At 34.5% G+C, this 27652-nt stretch overlaps 1 protein-coding gene across 1 annotated transcript in view; it reads left to right on the forward strand.

The window, feature by feature from the left end:
- Hs6st (heparan sulfate 6-O-sulfotransferase) overlaps positions 1-27652 on the forward strand; it is a 69177-nt gene that overhangs the window by 3824 nt on the left and 37701 nt on the right. Inside the window, exons 2-3 of the mRNA XM_013311699.1 lie at positions 8570-8806; positions 21724-21821. Coding sequence (XP_013167153.1) covers positions 8570-8806; positions 21724-21821 — 335 coding nt within the window. The remainder of the gene's footprint in view (positions 1-8569; positions 8807-21723; positions 21822-27652) is intronic.

A 27652-nucleotide genomic window follows, 5' to 3' on the forward strand; every position in this document is an offset into this window, starting at 1 on the left:
GCATAAAAGTACATCTGTAAATCGAAAATCGAAAAACACATTGTTACATGGCGGGATTCGAACCCAGGACCTGCAGATTGCAAGTCAAGTGCAAGACCCCTGAGCCACCGACGCTCCATTTTTTAAAATACTAGTAAGATATTAGTAAGATGTATACTATGTTTACTATTGTAATATTAAGTGTGGGAACGGCTTCGTTTAATTTATAAGGTGCTCCGTCGGATGTATCTCGTTAATTTATAATTCACTTTCAGACCTTGTTTGGTCGATCGGATCGAAAACAAAAGACAGCGCGCGCAAACAAAAAAAAAAGAATATCGCGATCTCTTTGCACGCGCATCGCATTTCGTGGCAAGTCCACAAGCTGGAGTTCTCATGACCACATATGGCAGGGCTTGTTCCGCTCTCGGCGGTGCTGTGCTGAATGTTAATTACGATAACACCTGGCTGGAAACGCCTACCAACTATTTTCAAGCAGTTTCCAATAAGATATATGGATAGCTTAGTATTTGTCATTTTCCATTATTATAGTTGTCTGATCTTTTCTGTGAAAAACTATCAATTGTTGCAACGTGTTAGGCGAAAAGTAGCTCGAATATTAACTATAATATTTAAGTCAGATCGCATTAAAGTCTTAAATGGTCAAGCAGAATACCATAAGAATTAATCTTACTAATACCTAGATTTGGCTCACGAGGTTACCGCCATGTGGCGTATGAAATCGACTACCATTATTCCGATAGTCGTATCGGTAAATGGACTGATAGCGAAGAGCTTCGACCAACATCTCAAGAAGCTCTCGCTAAACAGTTGGATTAAGGGCCCGATACAAAAGGCAGTTATCCTAGAAACCGCGCGCATCGTGAGAAGGTTCCTGTCTCTGCAGCCCTGACCACTGGTTGTTTGAGTCATGGGATTCCGCAGCCGGTGGTGTTCTCTTTTTAATATAATATGTTTTGTATATATATCTTACTAATATAAATGCGAATATTTATATGTATGTATAAGTAGATGGATATCTATTTGTTAGAAGGTATCTCTTGCTCTCGCTGAAATTTGGCATAGATGTAGAGCATATTCTGGAAAAACAAATAGGCTAATAATTAATTTTTATTTCTAATTCTGCGCGGACGGAATCGCCGGAGACAACTCGTATTTATATGAATGCATTAACGTTCTTAAAAATTTCATCTTTCGTATGTTTTCTTTAAAATTTTTGCGACTTTATATTGAAATAAAAACTTACACTAAAGAATGAACCTACGTATAGGATTTTACATGTACGCTGCTATATAAAGTGCAGCGAAATACTTTGAAGCTGGCACATACTTAAACAATCGTCGAAACTTTGAAAAGTGCATTTCAGCATTTTCTCAATAACTGAGTGCGGCAGCTTGTTTTCAACTTTGTCTAACTCTTCTATGCAATCACCGTATTAGCTTTAACTAAATATGAGCGTCAGTTGAAGACATATTGAATATTTTTTTTATTGGAAAATTTCATTTTGAGATTACGAGATATTCTTCAAGGTATGCAATCTTCCTGCTTCAAAGCCGAATGCAGCTGTCGTAGTTAAAAAGTGATTATTCGATAATTTTTACACAAAATGGATATGGAATTATCACAAGGAAATAGAAATTTGAGACTTCTTTTCAATTTTTTCATATAAAATTTTAAACACGTGATGTGTTAAGAAATTTTGTTAATTTCTTAGTGGAAATCTTATACAAAATACGTCAAATATAAAACTACTACTCTCGTCTCGTTTTAATGTGTAATTTAATTAAGCCGATTCCTTTGTGAAAATTTGGTCGACGATTGAGCGAATGTAACGCTTTCAGTTCCGTCTGCTTAACCACTCGACTGCGCTGTAAACCCTTTGATGTTACCCCTTTCCACGAGAGTGACACTCGCAAAGGTACTTAGATACCAACTGTAGCAGATAGGCTCACTAAATCAGAAATATACCTACACATTTAGTTTCTGTACACCATTTACATCTTAGAAGTTATTTGCATATACTACGTTGTTATTTAAACCAGTAGCTGTCGCCTTCGTCTCCGTCGGAGCGGAATTTAAAAAACTTGATAAGTAGCTTATGTGTTCTTCCAGACATCTACGCCAAATTTCACTGCGATCCGTTGTCCGTTCTGGATATACCTTCTAACAAACATCTAAACATTCGCCACACGATGTTTACGTCTACGAATTTTCATAAAGTCCTTATAGTTACGTTGCATAAGTACCAATGTCTCCGTGTAATTTTATGTATTTATCTTTAGTATAAACTCATAAAATTTGTGCATTACCCTCATGAAGTTGATTATCTCGCTTTCCCAAAAGTGTGCACGTGTTAATATTCAAAGAATATATTTAGGTCAGAACACTTCCAGCCTTAGTTTAGTGTGGAGCTGTGATGGAACGTTAAGGGCTTTTAATGTCTATATCAAGTTTAAAACGCTAATAAGCAGACCGAGGTTACGAAGAAGTAGGTCGTGCTAAGTCGATAAATTGATCATTCATCACTGCGCCACGTTTTTATAAAAATAACTAGCTGTCGCCCGCGAGTACGTCCGCGCGGATTAAAAAAAACTTAATTATTAATCTATGTTATCTTCCCGACTATGCTCTAACAAACATCCACTCATCTTAACATTCGCATTTATAATATTAGTAAGATTTTGATCGCAACATAATAACCAAATTAATGACAGAATTGTATGAATTACTATTGAATTAATTGGTAAATGAATTAACCGCAAAATAATTGACTACTACCATAGTATTATATAATATATAATTAATTTGCTGAAACCATTTATCCGTTAGGATGTTAATACCACCATAAAAAACTTCCTTGTATTTTTTTAAATATAATAAAATATATAATTAGTTTGAATGAAAATGTCAACAATTCTGTGCTAATAATAATAATGCAGCCATAATAACTATCTTAGCTTTTTGTAGTTCATTAAAAATTAATAAAAAACTCCTGTCGTTTCCTATTAAAGTAGCTATTAAAATTTCTGTCCTTTAGTAGGGTCACGCGATCATCGCATTTGTTGTCTTCATTGCCGATGTATGTAAATCTTATTACTGCTAATAACTTTTAATGAGCCCCATTATTTGTGTGTTGAGTATAGCCAGTGATGCAAACGTTAATGTCACTATTGTCTTGTGGTCAAAGTTTTTATTTATATATTAGCTGGCGCCCGCGAATCCGTCAATGCGGAATTAAAAAAAAAACTTAATGAGTGGCTTATGTGCATCCATCCATCCAGAATTTTATAACTTTTCAATAAATAGCTTATATTTTTTACTGTTTGCAAAACTTCGCATTGTTAATGGTTTATGTTTGTTTATTATTATAAAGTGTCGCAAACATTACTGATATCTCGTAATTTTCCGTAATATTAATAGCTAGCTATTGCCCGCGACCCCGTTCCCGGAAAATTAAAAACAACTTAATAAGTAGTCCATGTGTTCTTCTAGACTAAGTTCTACATCTATGCCAAATTTCAGCGATATCAGTCCATTTAAACATTCGCATATAGTGTTTAAATATATATGTTAATGTTTAAATTCAGTGAGACAGGAAGTCACGTAATATTAGTTATGAAATATTCTCAAGCGTAACCGCAACACGGCTGCCGTGTTTACATTTGCGGCGACACTAGTACGCGCTTATACCCGCCGGCTAAAGTTTCGCCTCTCAACGCTATTTAATAAGTACAAAGTGTGTCATATTAAACTTTCGATATACGCGATTTTACACAATTAGTTTAACACATATGACACTGTTTAAATATGTAATATGACACCTTTTTTTTAATTATTAGCAGATTTTTGTTAATCTACTAATATTTCTTGTACCATTCCAACTAAGCTCTATGGTTGTGCCTAGACATGGTTTACGATAATATTCCAATGGCGGGATTCCAATCGCCAACCTCTTGATCGGAAACCCGTACACTTAACCTTAGTTGTTGTCTTTTTATTTCGGATATTTTCTTCAGGCATTCAAAAATATTGTTTCTTTAATGAAGCGTCTGTTCCTGGCCGTGACACACTGCCTGGTTGAAGGCAATCTTCGTTCAACTTTTCGTTAGCTAGTTAGGTGGATAAGCCGTGGTAGTTACTTAAGATAGTGTTTATCGCCTTGCAGGTACTATTAAAAAATAACTAGCCAGTGCTTTCAACATTTATCGGGATATATTTGTATTTCTTAACTGATGAGAGCCTATTACATTGTGAGGTTTAGCACTGGTAGGGCTTTACGCTTTGCTTGCGTACATGAAAAATGAATCCTTTGAGTAGGTATCAGACGGGCGCCGGGTCGTGTTTCTTTATAATTCAATATCATGCCGCGCTGGGGCTGGCTGGCTGGTGCATGAATGGCAGTAATATGACACCATCGCGCTACGTATACGAGATGTTTAAATTATCTTTCGTATTTTAACACTTGAATACAGTAGCATGTCTTTCAAAAGATGCAAGATCTAATAACAAGGTTCTTTACGATATAATATTTATAGTTAGGCGCTTCTATAAGTTTACTGGTCATAGTATAAAAATCGTTAAAACCATTTAAATGACATTACACAATGAAATGTGATTCTCTGCTATGATTTCTAATTAGAAAGAAACAGAAAAATTATTCAAATTTTAAATTTACTTAGTCCCCAAATAGTAACAAGAAATTCCAATTCCTGGCGTCTAGTCACTAAAATCTTTTCCATGAAACGATATATCGGCGTCGGAGGTCATTTAATTTTGTTAGGCTGCCGACGTGTGGTCTAAGCGACCACCAACCAGCGCCCGTATATATCCGTCCTATCATTGTAATAGGCTATTACTGTCCCATCTTCAGATAGACGTTTCAGTTATCTTATTGATCATAGCGTTCTTGAACTGAGTATCGAAGGAGCGTTATGTATTTTCGCTAGTATTTCTATTGATAGTTGAGATAGTGTTGGGAGAATTAGTATGCAATTCCTGTTTAAGCTTTTAATGGAATTGCAATTGGAATTTGCATACGGGCATACGAGAGTGGGTTCAAGTGCATTCCGTGAGGTCAGATACCAACTATAAAGCTCAGTTGAAGCATTATTAATAGACTTTATAATATTTATCCGACTAATGACCCCAGCAGATTGGTTGTTAGAATTTTGTATCTTTATTGAGCTTTCAAATAATTAGCCTTACTGGTGATTATTGAAAACTAGCGCCAGTGATTAAGAAATTGAGGAGTAAAAGATTAGCGTGGTTTGGACATGTTATGCGAAGGGATGATGATGATGATATAAGCAAAAAAGTAAAGAGATTGAATGTGGATGGCTACAAAGGTAGAGGAAGAACAAAAAAGTATGGAATGATTGTGTGAAAGAGGATATGCGTAGGAAGCGGGTAGATTCGGATATGAGCGCTGATAGAGTTGTATGGAGGAGTAGTACATACTGTGCAAACCCTCGATAGGGATAAGGGCAGGTTGATGATGATGGTGGTTAATGAAAATTAATAATTTTAATATGATTTTATGCTTTGCGTAAAGGGGTTAGAGGGGAAAGGGTCGAAGGGCAGTAATATATTGCTAGACGATAACCGCGTTCCTGTTCGCTTCCTGTATGCTCCGAGGATTGCTTACTTCATGTGTCACGTAACATACTGATCTTTCACCTCGTAATGTTGTGATAGTTGTGAAGGTATAGGAAATTACACTAATTGCATATAATATAGTGAATTGTCTTTTTTACCCTTTTGGATTATAAAATTACTTTTGTATGTATTTTAAATATTGGTTTATTTTAACCTTTTTGTACTATATTTTGTTTTAATAACTTTACTGGTTTGAAATGATTTAAAATTAAATGGTCGATCAAAGTCTAATTCTGTAACAAATTTAAAAATCTATAAGATTAAAACATTGAGACAGGGTGACTGTTACGACATTTTTTTTGGCCAGTCATTGTTCGTAATGGAACGATATTTGATTGAGTGTTGTAATAATAGCAATACATTTATATTTCTTGCTAGTTAACAACAGACTGTTGACATTTGTAATAAATCGTCCGTTTGAAACGCAATTACCGCGGTCCCCCAAATTTGTGGGGACGGTCGGGACGCGTAAACAATCTCCTTCAACTTAACGCTACATCTCTCAACTACGCCAACAATTCTTATTCTTCACAATTTGTAATTCTCTTAGATATTACCCCTTTTTTCTTTTTGTTTACTTTCCATTGGATATTATAATGAAGGAACGCCATTTGTTTTATAAGAGCTGGCTTTTGTTACGCAAAAAAGGAATTCTGGGTCAATAAACTTTTAAAACACAGTTCGTTTTAAAGATTTTTATCTAGACGTGTTACATTTTATAATTTATATTTCTTTTTAGTTCTTTGTTATTTTTTGTATTGACGCTGTTATAAAATTAATCTTAGTTTTTAATCTCTTATAAATTAGCATCACACTGCAATATACACAAATATACAAAAATATACGATTATTATAAAGGTCTAAGGCAAACTATGGAGGGTGAAGGTCATTGACTGTAACCCTTCTGAAGCCGCATATGGACAATATTCGAAAGTCGCTAAAGTTGCGGCACTAAATTTCGCAAACCTAACAACCTATACAAACACTTAGATATCTGTACACCCTATGTATGATTAACGAAGTTTCGAGCGACTAAGAGTCAACATGACTGAAAACAAATAAATTAATTTTGTCTTGTCACCGCTTATGTCGTCTGCATTGAATAGGAGTAGTTACGTAATGCGCCCTCAGCTGGGGGCTGATTGCGACTGTATATTAATGGCTGAAGGGCGCCCTACCCACTTCATTAGGCGAACAAACAAGAGGGGGAGAGGATAGGCTCTTTACCTCGTCACCCTCTTAACCTCCCGGGGCGCAACATCCAGCGGGAACTCAAAGACTTTGCTGTCACGACTTTTGTACGTGACCTAAACTGGCTCGCGTGTTTAATTGTATGGCTTTCATGTTGCCCTGCTGAATTATTTATTATTTTTATACTATTTTTAATAAGGTGTTATGTTTTTTTTTAAATTATACCTCTCACTGTTTGATCGCTGTTAGATAAAAGTAGGTGCTAACCTTTTCATAAATAACAAACAATATTTCTGTATTCACCCTACACGATTTTAAACCACTGGACCCGATTTAACCAGACTTTGGTACAATTTTCTGAAGACATCAGACATGATCGTTGTGTAAAGGTATCAATAATTTAAAGTTAAAGAAGGCTTTTAAAAAAATACACATTTTTTAGACCGAATAATGTAACTTACCTTATCTTTTGAACCAATTACGGTAGCTACCATCACAATACGAGTAAATGTGACCATTATACTTAGTATCATTACGATTTATAGTGTGGGCGTCATATTAAGTTCTTAAGAATAAAATACTTTGAGTTTTAAATTACAAACACTTGACGAAACATCAATAAATACATTAAGATGATTGGACCTTAAAAGATACCTCTTTTGTAAATGTTTGCTCTTTAAATTGTCTTTTAAATTATTCCAAAGCGAACGAAAACATGTAAGCCACTAATGTAGTTCGTATGTATCGAGTTACATTTTTATAGGGTTCCCTAGTTTTTTTTAGGATTCAATGTGTTTTTTACGTTTCGTTTTCTGTTTATTTACTAGCAAGTCTAACGCAAATATGTTCATGAATTCACAGAGATAACCAGCCTTTTGTAGCATCACTGTAGTTAAAAGCGTCCGCTATTAAAGTCATAAAGAGCTTGTTATTTTACAACGAAATGTTGAGCTGTTTTACTCGAACATAGTGAATTTAATTTTTTGTCGTGTATAAATAAATGACTGTCCTTTTGTGCGAATTTTAGCTGATCATATCCTCTTTTACTTTAAATTAAATTATCGACTTTAATTAGGGTAGTTTTGCTTTGCTATTGTTCATAGTCTGCTTCTACTTGTGTTTTATCAGTGGAACATACTAGTCTACATCATAAAAATGTGGTATATAAAATTTCCCATTCCTAATTCCATTGATAATATCTACATCGAGTTTTTTGAAACAAAGTGTCAGTACATAAAGGAAAATAATACATTTATGTTACGGAACCCATTGCATTATTGTTCGATAGTGAATGTACTAATCAATCATTCTTAAGTCGAGACTAAAGCGATTTATTTGAATATTTAAATTCAATATTAATGTATACTCGAGATATAAACTTGTTTTCATAAAATATGTTCTTTAAACTTGAGATGTTCTGAATAGTTTTATTTTTAATGTAAAAGATATGTTGAGAAAAAATAGGTTTCATACACCTTAACCTATTATAGTTCTTCCTATATAATTTGGTATGTTGTTATGCAAATTTTTAGATATTATTAATTAGAATCCTTTGGCGCGAATGACTTGCTTTCGTTACAAAGTCCAGTGTCAGAATGATTAGTGAGGGGACATAAACGTCGACATTTTAGTAAGGCTAGTGTTGGGTCAATACACCGGTACATTTTCGGATTTACTTCCTTTTAAATATAGTTAGAATTCAAGGATGTTGTCTTTGTTTTAGGTATGCGCGTTGTCTCCCAGAGAGAGGATGTCAGAGTCATACGCTCTGACGTTCGCGGAGGCTCTCGGCCGGCCCCTACCCGATCTGATCGCCCAACCTGGACTATCATATGATGAGGTTCTCCATGATGACTTCAGATTCGACCTCGACGCTCATGATGTAATGGTCTTCTTACATATACAGAAGACAGGCGGCACGTCGTTCGGAAAACATCTAGTCATGGATCTAGATTTAAAGGTTAGTGTTTTTTTATGTATCAAACAGTGGTAGAGCCCGCTTTAACATCTTCGCTCGAATCGGCCCGGCTCGCCCGGTGAAATACCAGGACAACACAGAAGACAGGCGTGAAGTGGAAGCAATTCCGCGTTTCGTCTGATGAGTGTGCGTCCTGGATGTCTTACAGTATATTGATAAATTTCCGTCGTAAAATGTTATTTAGTGAATGTGTATAGCTCTCAAGGTTTAGGGAGGGAAATTAGTTTAGATGTCATGAGTTGGCATGAGTTACTTGGATAGTTTATTCAAATGCATACGATATTCTTTTTTTTTTATTTATTAAACAAATTTAAATTAATTTTGATTGTTGTTGAAATAATTACAATCCACTGTTGACCATTTATTAAATATTTTACGAGTGAGCGAAATTAATGACGTGCTACACAAATAGTTCCAATTCAAAATAATTGATCTACAAATAAATAAAGCTAGAAGTACTTTCATTTCTATATGAAACTGAGATTTCCAAACATTTTTACTCTTACACGACTTTCAAAATAATACTGTTTTCGGTGAATCTTCTCCTAAAGTTATTCAACCACGGCGGACTTCCGTGGACACTTTGGGAATCAATGATATAAAGGGATAGGATACCTTCTTATTACCTGGTAATTGAACTCTTAATCTAAACGTAGACATATCTTAGTGGCAAATAATTTACAATATTTAGTCATACTAGTAGTGTTTTATCAACTATTCCAGCTTTTTAGTTACGTAATAAACTAGAAGTTTCGATGATGGACGTAATAGGTAGCCAATAGTCGATATAAACGAAATTAGTAACAATGCCAACCGACCGCCGCCGGTCCGCCTCCGCAGCGGGTCGCGACCTCAAACTTGTATAGATGTATTAATCAGAGTGTCACCAAGTTGATCGAACACCGACTCGACGGCGCCCACCTACGTCTCAATTCAGATGATTATGCTGGTTTTACACGAGGGTAGAATGCTGTGGTAGAACAGTAGGAAGAACAGTACAACTATGGTTCTCTTTGAGGATGTGCGTTCTAACAATTGGAGTACTGCATAGTTTTATTACACTGGCCTACTATTGTGTGAAACTGGCATTAGCCTGTGTCTAGCGACTAATGGGATATCCCTTGATGGATTCCTTCTAATGTCACTGATTGGATTGCGTATCCATGTGGAACGGTAGATGGATCAATGTCAATAGATTAATGTCTGGCTTGCAATATATTGTCGTTGTTAGTTGCTGAATGTGAAAAAACTTTCAGCTGTATGGAACAGTGAAAGAATTTAAAAAGTTCTGCATAACGGTCACGTCAACTAAAATAGTTGAAATATTATGTGGTACGTGACTGTTCAGGTCAACGTTTTCGTAACAATATGCTTCTTATGTCTATAGACAATTGCACGTCAAAAAAGTTACATCTTAATCTTCTTTATTGATGGGATGATAAAAAATTGGCAAGTTGATAGCGCTCATTATTTCCTTCTTAGTTTGGACGATGTTAGATTACTTTTGACACTCCATCCGCCTCCCCGTTAATAACAACCATTAAATGGGATCAGAGGCACGAGGCGCCAGGCGGTGTATATTACTGAGGAAATTTTGAGGAAACTTACATTTTTGTTACTCAATTTTTTCTTGATTGCCTTGTCTGCTGAGATGCATAATTTTTTTTTTAATTATTTGTAGTAATTTTATAAGATAATTTTTGATTGCGAAACAAATGTCCTGCGGTTTGAATACGATAAGACTTTATTGTTTCAAATAACAATATCAAAGTTGTACGTGTTTCGTAAAACTATTGTTCAAGCTCTACGATTCAAAGAAATCTTTCAACAACTTTTCTTTGCGATATTTACCGGGCGCCATTAGAAATTCCGGAGAGGTTCCGCGCCGGCCTTGAGGCTCTATCAACGGTCGACCTGACTGCCTTAATAAAATATATTTCAAGCTTTAGATAAACCGCAAAATATTCGTCTAGAGGTGTTAAAGGGGTTTGTTATTTTATATTAATATATAATAATAAAATAACTTTCAATATTTGTATTTATTATTCAATATATTTACAAAAATAGTTAACTAAGTGAAAATATGTATGTATAATTTTATGTAATAAACCATACAAGGGACTATTATGAAAATTCATAATTATCTGATTAAAAATATTTGCAAGAGTCAACTATTATGTAACAATTCAGAATATTAAAAAGGTCATTCGAATACATAGAGTACCAATAATGATGACTATCTAAATTGAATCGAAGCATTGCCTATTCAGTAAAAAAAACAGGGCGATTGACCGATCGAGAGGTCAGAGGGCATAGATACTAACAATGGGCCTATATGGGAACGAGGTTGATACATTCAAGAGGTATCGCATGATTCCCGTTCCTTCGACAAAAGAATTTATCGTTTATCAGTATAGATATGTTATCACGCATCAAAGCCTAACTATTTTAGACATTATTAGTTAGAATCATTTGGCGCGAATGACGTGCTTTCGTTACAAAGTCAAGTGTCAGAATGAATAGTGAATGGACATAAATGTAGACATTTTAGTAAGGCTATTGTTGCGTCAATACACTGAACATTTTCGGATTTTCTTTCAAAAACTATATAGAAAACAATGCATATTTTAGTCGCAATCTTAAGCCTTACTAAACGACGTCACTGATTTTCATTAACCTTAGTAATGTTTGATTGTTTAGGTTGTTCAAAGTTTAGACATTAAAAAGATTTTATCATATAAATTTCTCATCATCTTATATAATTTTCTGCTAAAAATGGCCGCGTGTTTTAGTTAACGATAATTGTAATCATTATTCAAACTTTTTGCTTTGCCCTCATTTGAGGATCCCTTATTTGGCGAGAAGTTAGCCTGGAGTTAACTTATTGCTTTTACTTTGTAAAGAAAAGTTTATGCATAATTTCAAGTTCGTGTTAAGCAGCGCGTTAATTAATTATTTTGATTAATGTTAAATCCCTTTTAATAAGGATTATGTTCATCTTTCGTGTTACGTTGATGCCAGTATACTAAACATATATTAGTAATTAAATTGTTAAAAGTGCTGTAAAATGAAAGATTGGTATTTTATTTTATGCTATATATGACCAGACGGTAATTGTGTGTAATATAACACGTGCGTTATTAAATTTTCAAAATAAAAAATACATTTTCTCTCACATTTTAATTCATCATTATCCATAATAGCTTTTACGGCCGAAGGATTTGTAAAGATATAAAACTTTTTATCTCATAAAAGACTGGCGGCAATTCGTTGGAAATTTTTAAAAGCTATTTGACTTGGCGAATTTCCCATTTCATGCATAGCGGTTGACTTAAATATTTTATATTTCCAATATGAATTTTATTCTTTGTTGCTATAAAAATTGGTCGGTTCGTGTTCCTTCGCTCGTAAAGATAATCTTATTGGCACTTTTGTTAAATGCTATGCTATGTATGTAAAAAACTTTATCACACTGCTCACTTAAAATGAAATCCTTATACGTAAATTGTTTTATATTTAGATCTACATATTTTATAACTAGCTGTCGTCCGCGACTCCGTCTATGAGGAATTAAAAAAAAACATAGTAGCTATATATTCTTCAAGACTATGTTCTATATGTATGCCAAATTACATCGCGATCCATTCAGCCGTTCTGGAGATACCTTCAAACAAACATCCATCCATTCATCCATCTAAACATATAGTCATTTACAGTTTACAAACTCGATAAGAAGAGCAAAACTGATGTTAATATTTTGAAATGTCTATCGTAGTCAAGTTACCAATGTCTTATAAAGAATATCGACTTGAGTCTCATGAAGGTATATTGTAGTTTGTACGAGGTGTTCGGTCCCTCACGTACGTTATAGATTTAAGTGTTTCCACCCCTGTCATCCTTTTCATATCGAATTGGCTGGATAGAAAAGTTCTTATGTCTTCATCCCCTGTCTACCAGTATGAAATACACTATCTCTAATACAGTTTAGGAAGAGCTTCCACTTCATTTTTATTTCTCAATTTTCATCGACCCCTTTAACAATTTTTGTTACGAGTATATTTTTATTATAGGAATAAAGGGAATATAAAAGTTTAAAGTTTATTAGAATACGTACGATATATTTTGTGAGTATTCAGAAATTCAAAGAGTATTCTTCGAAATACTATAATCCAAGGATCCAAATTTAGGTTTCCTGGAGTTTTAAATTATATGTTTTTTCTGATGTCTGTTATATCATTGTGTTGAGTTATTATGCGTTATTGTTAATATGTACTCATGTTCATTTTATGATTGCTTAAGCAGTCCCTTAGTACGATAAATTGTGGTAGTAAGAAATATTCAATGTATCTTTGATTCTTAGAAAGTTGATTTTGTATGGGTTTAACATATTGTCTTTACTAAAGTTTATGCAACAGACGGTCGTGTCAGTTTGTAAGTTATACGGATTGACTTGACCGTTCACAGACTGCGCGGACAAGAAACAGCTCCGTTGTAACAAAAACCTCAAGTAATGTTCGTTTGTTCTTTCGCAGCTCGTTTTTGTCCCTTATCAAAATTGCTTGCCGTGTTCTTATCCAGATACTGACTTTTTGTTTGATTATAGTTGTTCGAATTTCTTGTTTGTTTAACACCTTTTCTGTCTGCATGTACATGGTGTGTCAGATTTTTTTATACATCTTTGATCTCGACAAAAAAATGAATCACCCTTGACTTTTGAGATGTTGACAATTAATATTTTAATTGACCTCGATTGATTCTCTCGTTTTAAATCAAGGCCTTAATTATTTTGATTGAGACAAGTGAATATCGTTTGAGTATTGTATAGTGTTTCATTTAACGGATCAATTAAGTTTGAAAATCAATATATTTTTATTTTGAACCAACGTAAACAAACTATCATGGTGAAAAGTTCTGTTGACCGAAAAGAATACTCGAGAGTACCAAAGAAGGAGTAACAAATGTTTCAAGGCAAAGTAATGAATGATAAATTCATCATCATCAGCTCACTATACGTCCCCAATAAGAGGCTCGGAACCTCCTCCTCTCCTCCTTAATTAAGGATGACTTGGCCATAGTAAACCACGCTGGCCCAGTGCGGTTTGGTTGACTTCACATATATCATTGAATTTCTTCTAAGATATGTTTTCCTTCGCCGTAAGAACGTCGGATAAATGTACATATGTAAATCTGAAATCGAAAAACACATCGGTACACGGCGGGATTCCAACCCAGGACCTGCAGATTGCAAGTCAAGTGCTTGACTCCTGAGCCACTGACGATCTCAAATTGATAAATTATTTATAAATATTTGTTTTTCAGTTGCATTTAAGTTTTGTAATGTAAAAAGCAGAATAGTGTCGCAAATCGCGGTGTCGCTTGAAAATCTATGTAAAAGTATCGATCAGCTCGTCTGGCAAAGTAGGGCGGTGTAAAGGATTACTGTAACCGATGAGCATGTAGGCGTTTGAAAGAAGGGACTGAGGTGTGTTGTACCGTATTGAAGAGGGGAAGGAAAACAGACTATTATGCTACGTTGATTGCTTCGAGAGGGGTGCCAAATTGTTTCCGATATAATATAGAATATTTCATAAAATATAGCTAGCTGCTAGCTATTTTGTCATTTATTTGTTATGAATTAATATTGATAATCATTTATTTTATTTTCTCCCATATTTTTTGAGCTAATACAATTTAGGTACAGTATCAGATGGGGTGTGAAACAAAAGCCTAAACTAGGCTTCCCTGTGCTATGGGTCTCCTGGTTCTCCCTCACATTATGATACAAGTTGAATTTCTATAATAAAGTTATGTTAAAGGCAAAAAACATATTAGGATCGTGTGATTAATATTATATTGCTTATTGCAGTGTATTAGGCGCTGATCGACGTGATGACTGTGATTCTTTGAAATTCAAAGAATTCACATTTACTTATAAAATCTGTATTATTACATATATGTATGATTATTGAATATATTACCAGGTAAATCTTGAATTTTTTTGCGGAAGATATATCTTCAGATCGCTAGAATGAGAAGTGGCTGGTGCGGTGTTCCTTAGTAGGTTAGAAGGATACTTGTGCCACATATCGGCTGGCTTTTGCACACTCACGAGCAGTTCCTTATTCTACTATAATGGCTTCCTTATTCAAATTTACAATAATTTTGTTTGTTATTTTGATGACGTTAATTTGCTCTGATATGGTAAAGACATTTGAGGTATAATTTCTAAATTTACATTGATCAAATCAGGCTGTGCAAATGGTTATGGGTCTGTCTTCTATTCAATAAATTGTCCAACAATCACGACCTTTCACGTATACCTCATTGTATGCCGCATATTATAAAAAAACAAAAAAAATGGACAAAGAAGATGAAGAAAAAAATATTCCTAAAATAAACAATTTTATCGACCGAGCAGATAACTGATATAACATTGTTTGTGGCGACGACTTCCCTTGTATTAACGATATCTTTTTTATGAGACGTGACCACCAACGTTGAACGGAGTTGCTTAGCAATTAAATAAACAATTACATCGAGCTTAGCAAGAGGTCAGAGGACGGAGATATAATAGAATAACAATGAATGCATTGAATCAGCTCGTACCGGCACGTACTTCGAGGAGTTGGATATTGCATTGGTTGCGTCTTCCAAGCCGGATGTCTGCGTGATAATGAATAAATAACGCCTCAGCGTCCTGTTTGCAATCTCTATTGCCAGTTGGACCTTCCTTTTACAACTATTCAATAAGGGCCCATTGTCGCTTTTTTATTAACTTTGGGTTAATGATAGCTGATATCTATCTTGTAATCGATTTGGAATCCTCTAAGAAAGGGAGGATTTAGGATTATAGGAGTATTGCCATCGGTCTTGGTTACGTGGGTTGGTTTAATTTTAGGAGCCTATTACGCTGTATTTTCTACATTTAAATACAATTTTTGCTATTTCTTTTTTATACCATTAATTTTTTAATTACGGTATAAAAAATATATTTCCACCGATGTTTTTTAAATGTATCGAAAATTGCAAATACTTAAGATGTTGTATAAAAGAAAGCGCAGCAAATTAGTATAAATACAATCGAGATAGAGTTCTCAAAGTGATATTAATGTAACAGATAGACATTAATTCCTTCATCAATCAATATGTATGCTGCACTAATCGAAGTGGGACTTATCTAAGTTTAAGGAATATCCCTTAATCCCCGACGCTTAGCGTCCGGATCAGCTATTGAAGTGGCAGCTGATCTCTGATACGTCTGGTTGTAGGTATCGCCGGTAAAATTGTGTAACGTCTTCATAATTTCTTAACATTTCTAAAATATATAACTTTTATGGCTCAAGGGTGAAGCACTTGACTTGCAATCTGCATGTCCTGGGTTCGAATCCCGCCATGTACCAATGTGTTTTTTGATTTTCCGATTTACATATTTATCCGATGTTCTTACGGTGAAGGAAAACATCGTGATGCAACCTGCACATGTCTGAGAAGAAATTCAAAGATATGTGTGAAGTCAACCAACCCGCACTTGTCCAGCGTGGTTGACTATGGCCTAATTACCCTTAACTTAGGGTAGGCTCCGAGCCCCTCGGTGGGGACGTATAGTGAGCTGATGATGATTTTTAGACCATCCGATCACTTATAGTTGATTGTACAGGGATTTTGATTATAGTGAATATAAGATTAAAACCTTTAATAATATCAGTTATCTAGATTTTAACTGGTACATTGTGAAACAGATCCATAATATTTTAAGATATTGTCATCCTTCTCGTTCTCTATGATAAAAACAGAGATAATATTATGTTTCTCCACAAGTCTTCAAGTTGGATACATACATATTATGTACTTTTTGGCTCAAAGCCAAAACAAATTAGTATAATAATTCATAAATTGAAACAAATGAAGGGAGCAAATATTTTCATGGAATAAATGTAATCAAGTTGACAATACGCTTCAAATATTATAAAATTGTATTTTTCTTGTACTATGAGTCAAAGACTAAAAACCTCAAAGGAACGGTATCTATGATTTCTCAGAACTCCAAAAGCTAAATCCAAATATAAAAGCAAAAAGTGAAATCTTACACAGTCATCTCCGCACCGGAAAGTTCATTTCTTTGAAATGATGAGAAAACTGTTGAAAAGAAAAATAACGTATATGTGAAATCATAGAAATGTATCACGATTTTTATAACTAGCAGTGTATCTTAAATATTATATACAGTATGTTACCAAATCGTGATGGAACCTGCACATATCTGAGAAGAAATTCAAAGATATGTGTGAAGTCGACCAACCCGCACTTGGCCAGCGTGGTTGACTATGGCCTAATCACCCTTAACTTAGGGTAGGCTCCGAGCCCCTCGGTGGGGACGTATAGTGAGCTGATGATGATGATGATGTTACCAAATACAACTCTTCACGTTTCTTATCCATTTTCACACCTACTTGAAGAGTTGTATAGAAACATAGTGTCATCTCTGTTTTTATCATTAAGAAGGAGAAGGATGGCAATATCTTAAAATATTAAGGACCTCTTTCATTTGTCCAAGTATAATTCCTGATGATTACATATAAAATAAATTAACCGAAGCACATATATACTTGCTGCCTAAATAGTTTGCGTTTTATAGCTTATTTAGAGATTGTGGAACGCCAACGTTGACTTTAATTGACAAATAAGTTCAAAGTAGTCAAGGTTTTAAGTAAAATACAGGTGCTGAAAGTGAAACATTGTACGGTACATTAATGCCTTGACAAATAGTACATTTTTAGCGGTATCAAATTTAAAATTAAAACAATTTCAAAGCATGTAATGTAACATCGTTTTATTTCGTAAGATAGGCTAGTCGTTAATTTGCTATTTGTGACTTTGTTTTTGCGTTCTTTCTTATCAAATTCCTGTTTGTCCCTTTCCATAAGTTAAGTTTGTTTTTCTTTGTGCCTTATCTCTTCCGACCTACCCAGTTTAGGACGGAAAGAGGCAGTGTTTATATTTTAGCATAACTGTGAAGATTAAAAAACAAAAAAGTTTATTTTGTTTGCACGGTCGAACTTAAAACATTGCAAAGTTTTACGGCTTTAATATTTGATTGTCATTTGCTAAATTTAATTGCAGTACAAAAGAGATATAAGTTTATAGTCAACTGATTTACAAACTTGATGAATAACCAGAAATCTGTATATATAAAAGAAAATCGTTTTAGTTACACTGTTTATGACTCAAGAACGGCATCACTGACATGACTGAAAATTGGTGAGGAGGTAGCTTAGAGCCAGGAGACGGAAATAGAATACTATTTATTCATTTTTTTCGAATTTATGCTTGGAAGACCTGCTTTTTATTTAACTTACTAATATTATAAATGCGAATGTTTAGATGGATGTGATGTGGATGGATGGATGTTTGAAGATATTTCTAGAACGGCTGAACGGATCTCGATTAAATTTGGCACAAGCATTGAACATAGTGTGAAAGAACACATATGCTACACTAATTAAGTTTATATATCCACGCTGACGGAGTCGCGGGCGACAGCTAGTAGCTATGTATATTATACTAGCTATTGCCCACGACTCTGACTGCACGGAATTTAAAAAGAGGAAACACAGTCTCCTGGTTCTAAGTTACCTCCCCACTAATTTTCAAGCAAATCGGTTTAAACGTTCTTAAGTTATGTAACTAACACGACATTTTTATGTACATTAACATGCTATGATCCTTCGCTCATTGTCTTAAAGCTCACATCACCTGTGAGTTATTCCAGTTGCCGAATAATAATCACATCACGTATCACATGTAGCTAAAGATGTTGAAGCTTCCTTTGTTTTGTTACAATATTGGGATGTCGTCGAGACTTGGAAATGCGAATCCCGTACGAGTGGGATACACGCAGACATTTTAATGTGTTTACTTCCTGGAGCTCGAGTATTAGTATGCTAATACGATTTGTCGGGGATCTAAACACGTAAATGCTGTCAAAATAACAAAAGGACGAAAAAAAAACAATAGACGGTAAGCTGTGAGTTAGGGTATATTCATACGTGGGATATTTAAATGTGTACTTAATATAAAAAAAAAAAACAAAGTTTACTTAGTAATTAAATTAAAATATTTTTCGTCATTTGCTCTATAAGATTTTTTCGTGTTTTATACAGTACTAGCTGTATATATATAGATATATATATATTAGTTAGAATCATTTGGTGCGAATGACGTGCTTTGGTTACAAAGTCCAGTGTCAGAATGAATAGTGAGGGGACATAAACGTCGACATTTTAGTAAGGCTAGTGTTCAATGCACTGGCAAATTTTCGGATTTTCTTCCTAACACCAAGTATTAGCTTTCTTTATTCGGCAGAGCAATTGTTAATTAGAATGTTTTATGATCACGGAAATACTTATAAAAGTATATTGTATATCTATTGTATTATTTAACGTTTCTTTTATCTCATTTTAGCACTTAAGAAACTTTGTTTTAAAGTCAAACAACCCTAAACACATAACTCGGCATCTGATGCAAAGGGCCACTTTAAACACATGTCTGTTTTAAAGTTCTTTGTTTATTTGAAAGTTTTATTCAATACTAAGATTGTTACAAGTACTTAGTAAGCGGTAGAATAATTTGCATTTTCTGTGCATTGTACGCTTCCCTACGTTCTATCTGACATTTTACGTGGCAAGAAGACATAAATAGTATGCGGGTTAACTTAAAAATAGACTTCAGTTGCTATGAAGAGACTGTTGTTTATTATCAGAAGAGAACAATGACTCGTCGGTCTTTCTCCTTGCCTGTGCATATTACGACGTTTCTAATCATCTTGTGCATAATGCGTAAACGAATGCAAATCGTCAAGTCAATAAATGTATTCAAGCCTCGTTATTGAGTAACGCGACAGTGTAGACTCCGCCTATGAATGTACACTGGAGGCATACCATAGAGTTGTCAATGTCGCCCGCCTACTGCAGCTTTTTGTATAGTAGAGCCACGTGGCAGTAAAAACACACTGTATTTTAAACAGGTCCGACTTAGACATGGCAACGCTTTAAATAAATAACAACATTGTGTTATCAGTAACGGCATTTCTATAGGTTCTATAGAAAGGTATAAAAAAGTAATTTTGCAATTTGGTAATGGAAATATTTTTGCTATAAAATTCTTGGTTGTATTTAGACGTCGAGCCAAGATAAGCTTTCAAAATAAATAATGGTGATTGTTTGAATTTATGCTTGAAGTATCCAGATCTAGTTACGATAGACGATTATTGCTTTCCCGAATACTTAGTAATCAAACACAAAAAATAATCTAATAGGCTAAATGATAAAAAATATTTCACTGTAGTAGACGACAACCGCTACGACTTAGGGTCCTTCAAGAAGCGAGCGTATCACTATTTCGAAGAACGACTACGCATTTGTGATTCCTTTGGTATTGCTGATGTCCATGGGCGTCGATAAACACCTCGGTGTTTCCGCTGCTCGTTTGACCCCTTCTCTTATAAAAAAAAAACGATAAATTCATCATTGTTATTCCAATTTAACATCACATTAGAAAAACTGCGTTCTCTGTTCTGGGAAATTCACTCTCATTGTAATGTCATGTTTTCATTTTAAGACCGCGTTTTCTTTAGTAGCACAACAGTCATTAATACCTCCACGTGTCGATCTTTCTAATTCCACATCGTTTCTCGGGAAAAGATAAACGTATTCCGGTTCGGGTTAACTCTAGCTACGGCTCACGTATGTTTATTTACAGCATTTTAATCCGCTTCTTATGGCTCAGTTCCTCTGGTGTCGGGGCACGTCTTTGGCTCATCCATTGTTACGACGCTTATCTACTGAATTTTTATGAGCCATTTCTTTTAAGCTATGATCTTGGTTTATGAATTGATTATCACGCTACCGATTCCGTAAGACAGATGAAGATTCATTGGAAATGTAATTCGAAAGTTACTTTTATGTTGCATTGTTCAATTGTTTTGATTTTAAATCTTTAAAGAATGTTCGTTCGGAAGTCGTAACGGGACAATCATATCTATTTTTAATTAATTTATTTTAAGATTAAAGATGTTTTTTTAAGATAACTATAATAAATAAGTAGGTAGTAAATAGGTAAGATCTTTTAGTGTTAAGGAATTGAATGCATCTTCAATTTATTAAATCGGGAGTTATCACAAACAATACGTAGCTTCCAAAAGCTTTGTGTTGCAAAAAAATGATAAAAAAAAATTATATTGAAAAAGTTCTAATTAAAATGCCAATTAAATATGGAAGTTTACTTTTATATCGTTTACGGAGTAAATAGCATATGCAGTACTGTTTGCGATTCACTCGGTATTTATTGCATGCATAGTATGTACATGCAAACAAAATGCTCCGACTGATGCCCGTCGTATGAAAGAACTCTTGTTTAAATATGCAATTACGTTTTCATTGCAGTGCAGCTGCATTCGTTTTAGGCATACATATTGAGTGTTAAAGAGAATATGAGAAAAAAAAAATTCACCAAGCTGTTAGACGAATGTTTGAATTACTTATTTCTAATTCTAAATTAAGGGTAAATTTCACAATGTCTGGGGTTATGACTCATCTAACATGATTATCTTACAAAAGCTTTTACAAATTATTCATAGGATAAAAATTTTAAAACTTTATTCTTGCGTTTATGCGCTCTATTATTTTTTATCTTTGTATTCTTTAATAGCCTTACCTTTTAAAACTCCTTATTTGAAGTCTTAACTATATTTCGAGAATATTCAGCAAGAAAGGCAAAAGAAAAGTGAAATAGCTCCAGTTTAGCCGGATGACTGCGATAAAAACTTTTCTACCGTAAATCTTGTTCCTTTTGTCCGTTATGTTTCAGGTGAATTTAAATTTTCATTGAATTTCCTTTTGCAGAGACCGTGCAACTGTCAGCGGGCGCGAAAACGGTGCCATTGTTTTCGGCCGCACAGCAACGAAATATGGCTGTTTTCGAGATACTCAACAGGCTGGAAGTGAGTACACCATCAGTTTACATTGTGCATTCACCGTAGCCATTGTATGTATCGTTTTTTGATACAAAAATATGTGATTCTCACAGTTTGTTACCAGTACATGAGGAAGCGCATTATGTCGGCAGCAACACGTGTTCCATTACAGCCTCGCGCCACCCGAGGCGTCGATTGGGGACTAGGCCGCCATATTGTTACACCAATAAATTCACGTCGCGGCGTCAATTCGGAGCCTCGAAATTTGAATTTGAATGATTATTGTTTGCGACACTCCGGCGTGTGGGGGTCATTTGATTACATCGGGCCGGCGCCGCGTCTCGCCGTGTCCCGGTGTCCGTCGCGCGCCCGTTACGGGCATGCAAATGTGCCGAATACGCACTGCTCGAGCTATGCAAATTACCTCTCCTGGCTATTGTTCACCGTCCTTGGAGATTTTACGAGTTGCGTTACGCGTGGTGTGAATCCACAAACGTTTTTCGATCGGCTAATTTTATATTTTATAGTCCACACATTAATCCGACCTTCAGTTTACAAAACAATAGCCTACGAACGCTAGTGGCTCACGGCTGAATATTTTTATTAATCTGAGTAAAAATACTTTTTTTTATTATATCATAAGGTGGCAAAGGATGGAGTGGCTAGCGATAATATTAAATTCTTCTAAAATAAAATAAACAAAACATGTTAGTTATGAGTTATACTCTGTTATTTGTTACTTTTACAAACAAAATAGTATGAGTCGTTTTATTAATGAAAATGGCTAGGCTAACGCAACGCGGGGTGAAGCGTGTGGACAGGGAAGTAGGTAAATGTCATTGTCACGTTTTATGAATAGAATGGGGGAAACTATTATATTATACAAGCATTATCTATATGTGTGGCGTACGCACTACGCACAATATTTGAGTATTTTTTGCATTGTTTTGTTTCTTAGATATGGAAAATATCGGCATAAACTCATATTTTTTCTGGTAATTACATAATAATATAAATAGAAGTTTGGTATTAAGTAGTACCAATGTACATAGAGTTGTATGATTAACAGTCATTGTTATGCGGATCATTCGTTTGCAGTAAATCGTCCGGTACTATACACAATTTAAATCTAAATTTAGTTCAAATTTGTTCAGTACAATATTGATTGTTTAATTTAAATTAATATTTGCATTGGTTTCAATATCGATATGAGATCTATTCATTCTATATATAATATATAGTACCTGGATGGTATTTTTTTTTAAATTGTGTTTTTTTGGAAATTATATTTAAGTACGAATTACTAATAAAATGATGAAATATGAATAATATTTATCGATGTTACCGATAGAAAAAGTTAAGTTTATGTTTAAGTTCATTATCGATAAAATACGAATAAAATGACAATTTCTAAAAATGGTTCCTAAGCTAGATCGATTTATCACCCCCGAAACCCCCTATATACTAAATTTTATGAAATTCTTTGGAGCCGATTCCGAGATTCCAATTATATAATATAACAGTGGTAGAGCCCGCTTTAACATCTTCGCACGAATTGGCCCGGCTCGCTCAGTGAAAAACCACGACCACACAGAAGACAGGCGTGAAGTGGTAGCAATTCCGCGTTTCGTCTGATGAGAGTGCGTTCCGGAGACCTAATTTAGTCCTCTTTCTTGCATCTCCTCCGTCGATTAAGGGTAGTATATATACAAGAATTGCTCATTTAAATATATAAGATATTTCAATAAAATGTTATCGGGGACATTTCTATTACCTGACGGAAGCCGAGGAAATGTATGTTGATGTGACGTTTGAATTGAAATGTACGGTGGTAACTGGAATACGACCGCTATGACTGGAATAAATTTATTATACAAAATACTTAGATTTTAAGTTATTCGGTGGGAATATTTTGAATGACACAAAGTTTTATTAACTTAATGTATTCCAATCTCTATTGAAAGAAAAATATGAATAAAATATATAAATAATTGAGTTGCTTTATACATATTTTTACCTTATACAATCGTATCCTGTTATGATGTACCATTATAATAATGCGACAGTATTGTTGATTGTACAAAGGGTGATCATTTGGAAGGTACCAGTATGGAATGAAGTCCTCGGGTACATAACGAGGTATTCAATACCCGACAATGTGCTATTTATACGACACGTCTTTGATAGCATTCGGTTATCAATGGAGGAAATGATGAGCATCCAACGCTTGACTTCCGACGTTAGTTTGATGAAGGAACTTTGATAGTTTCATAAAAGGACTAAGATTTATAATAAAGAAATCAGTCTTTTATAATTTTATAGCTTAATTCACCTTTTCAAAACTATTAGTCCTAATTTATTTTATGTTTTGTTTTGAATAAACATCAAAGCATTCTTCTACTGTTATCTATTTCGTTTTCACACAACGTCTTGATCATTTCCGTGTTATGTTTAAAATATACGGACATTTTTGTATTTTCAATGGCCGTTTTCTTCCATAAATATTTTAGATCTAGTAAGATAAATTCCTGCTATGTTGTTCCTTTCCGACGTTAATGCTGTTAACAAATTGGAAAGCTTACGAATGCTCACAATGCGTCTTGTTAAGCTGACGGCGGCCGATTTAAATGCATCTTCAAATAATTAGCTGCATATTCCATCGCTGACTGAGGTGGCGCTGCTATCTTTGGATGGAATTTGAGCACAATTTAGTCGTATTACACCGTCGGACCCCCCAGGTCGAAACGTTCACAGGCCGATAGCAATACGGGGAGTATTATTTGTCAAACCGCGTCAACCGAGATTAGTCTCATTGTGCTCCTGTCTACTAATACCCTACTTTGTTTTCGGTAAACAGTGACTAAATGTGTTCATATTTATCCGTTGAACAAGCCTTTATTGTTCCCACTCGACGGAGACGAGATTAAGATCTCGAATGTTTGAATACTGAAGCATTTTAGTAGCATTTTGTATACTATCTTTGGTCTCTAGTGAGGCATTGTTTGCTTACCAGAGATAAAGGTTATTTTCATCGTTGCCTATCCATACATCAACGCGCTTAAACGAGGCTACAGTGATTACGCTCGATAATGTATTAGTAATCTTATTACGTTATTATAAAAGAATTTCTTGAATGTTAAAAATGTTTTGTGGATTTCTTTTCCTTTCGATTAGTCTATTATCTAGTAATTTAGATGAATCATTTCGACTTTAATAACTACTGTATTTGGATATTAAAAATTATTGGATATTGACCTTCTTCTTCTTCTTCTTGAGGTGCCACTCCGACTAGCGAAGGTTAGGATATTGATACGTATCAAAAAGCTTTAGCTTTACTTAATTGAGTATTTTAGGGACTAATGTTGGAGAGTAGGTACTTTCCGCTCAAGTAAGTAGTCTAAATAGCTTCGTGTTAGTATTCAGTAGTTTTCGCCCGGTCGTGCCTCACCTGTTGAATATAAAGCACAGCTGTACTGAGCCTCTGAGTTTGACTACGATATGTATACTGCTTAAAATACAATAGCAACAATCACTTAGCACTTGATTCATTCCTTAGGATTAGGTTATCTTAACATGAAGTAACATCACATGGGTTCAGTGTCGAAACCAATATTCTATTTTGTAGCATTTTTACTATTTTATTTAATTTCGACTTCGTCCTCGCGGAATTTAAAAAAAACATCTAGTAATATAGCTTGTGTCACTCGGGGATGGTTTAGTTTTTCAACAATGAAAGAATACAATACAATCATTTTATCAAATCTTTCCTCTTTATAATCTTATATATAAAATTCTCGTGTCGTAATTTTCGTTCCCATACTCCTCCGAAACGGCTTGACCGATTCTCATGAAAAATTTGTGAGCATATTGAGTAGGTCTGAGAATCGGCCAACATCTATTTTTCATCCCGCGCGGACGGAATCCGGGCGACAGCTAGTAATTTATAGATTTATAATCCATGTGTTTAAAACTGATCAAAACTTTCGTAGCAATCGAAAAACATTATTTATTATTTAGAAGGCGATCGTATAGTTTATGTACATTTCATACATATAAAAAAAAATCAGGATAAAATCTCTAGGATCGTATATTAATTCCAGCCGCAAGTGATAACTAGTCCATGGCTTGTATCTGCGACACAATCTGTCAGGTCGCGGCTGCCGACCGGTTATCACTACATCGTAAATTAACTCGAATTATCTGACACCGGTCGCAGGCGCGCGATCAATCGACTCATCATTGCTTTAAGTGACCACAAAAACTCAATTAGGATACTCGATCCACAATATCGCTTTAGAAATCGATTATTCATATCAAGTGTGTGTAAGATTCAGAAAATTTTCTAACTGCGCGTTTCTGAGACCAAAATCCTCGTTTAGAACATATTGTTATCTCTGTTTCGTCAAAGTTAATGATAGGAATGACGACATGTTTTATACAGATATTTTGGTCTCAGAAACCCACGATAGTTATAGCACATACTTGAGTAAAGTTTAAAGATTTTTCTTTGGTAATTATGTGTTCCAATGTGATAGAAATATTAGTATTGGTCCCACACTATCATATTCTTTCTTAAAAATATTTTATTAGAAAACTAGCTGTCGCCCGCGATTGTCCGTGCGTAATTTTAAAAAAAGTTAATAAGTAGCCTATGAGTTCTTCAAGATTATGTTCTACATCTATGCCAAAATTCGAGGTCCGTTCAGCCGTTCCCGTGATACCTTCAAACAAACATCCATCCATCTAAACATTCGCATTTATAATATTTAGAAAATAAAACTACACTCCTATAAGTTTGCTCGGTTAACAAAAGAGATTTTGTGCATTCGCTACTTATAAAATAACTGACAGAGTTAAATGTGTCATGCATTTTTACACAGCGTGCAGTTGTAAATCAAAGGCAACAGTAGAAGCGAGTTATCACGCGAGCCTCGCCTCCTAACTTGTATTATTTCACTTATGTTGACAATTTTCGTAAGTTATTTTATGCTATTTCTACGTTTCCACTGCGGAAGAATGTTCATTCTCTCTTCTATTTACCTTTTTTTATATACTCGTAGTATTTTTAGTTTATACAGAAATTCTTAATTTATATTCCTTACATTTTTGTGGAGAATGCCGGCTGTTTTATATTTGTTAAATATACTTTGAAGTTCGAATAAGAAAAGACGTTTAATTTGTTTCAAAGTTGATGTTGATTTTTTTAAGTGTTTAATTTTAGATTTTATTATGCTTCTATTTACAAAAGGACACGACCTTTCGTGTTATGACTTATGAATTAAGTGAATGTTCGTATGATAAATAACGTTGTTATCGCGACGGGTCACTTCATAAATCACCCACCTCCCTCTCTTCTTACCCTCCTACCGGTAAGTTAGCGTAATTTTAAGTCTTAAGACAAAGGCGAAAAGCAAATTTTTTATAGCGCGCGACAAAGTAATTTTTATTCGTTTGCTGGAATTTCATATTTTCAGTTTATTCCTTTGAACTTTTAAAGTGAAGTGGACTTTTCTCAGAAGTGGAATTTATTTCGTCGGTGTAATTGCAGTTGCTGTTTTTACTCTATCCGTTTCATGCAAACGACAATTTGTGTTCATAGTAATTACAAATTTTTACAACATATTGTTGGGAAGAAAATCCGACACTGTGCCGGTGTATTGGCGCAACACTAGCCTTACTAAAATGTCGACATTTATGTCCCCTCACTAAAGCGCGCCATTCGCGCCAAAGGTTTCTTATTAATAATGTCTAAAAATATAAACTTTTGAACCATATTTATGATAACAGTCTTATAAAGTTAGTCAAAGTCAGTTGGGACAGAGAATATCTATTTAATTATATAAATTGAAAATTCGAAC

This window comes from Papilio xuthus, unplaced genomic scaffold, assembly GCF_000836235.2.
Source record: "Papilio xuthus unplaced genomic scaffold, Pxut_1.1 DF827680.1, whole genome shotgun sequence".
Lineage (NCBI taxonomy): Eukaryota > Metazoa > Arthropoda > Insecta > Lepidoptera > Papilionidae > Papilio > Papilio xuthus.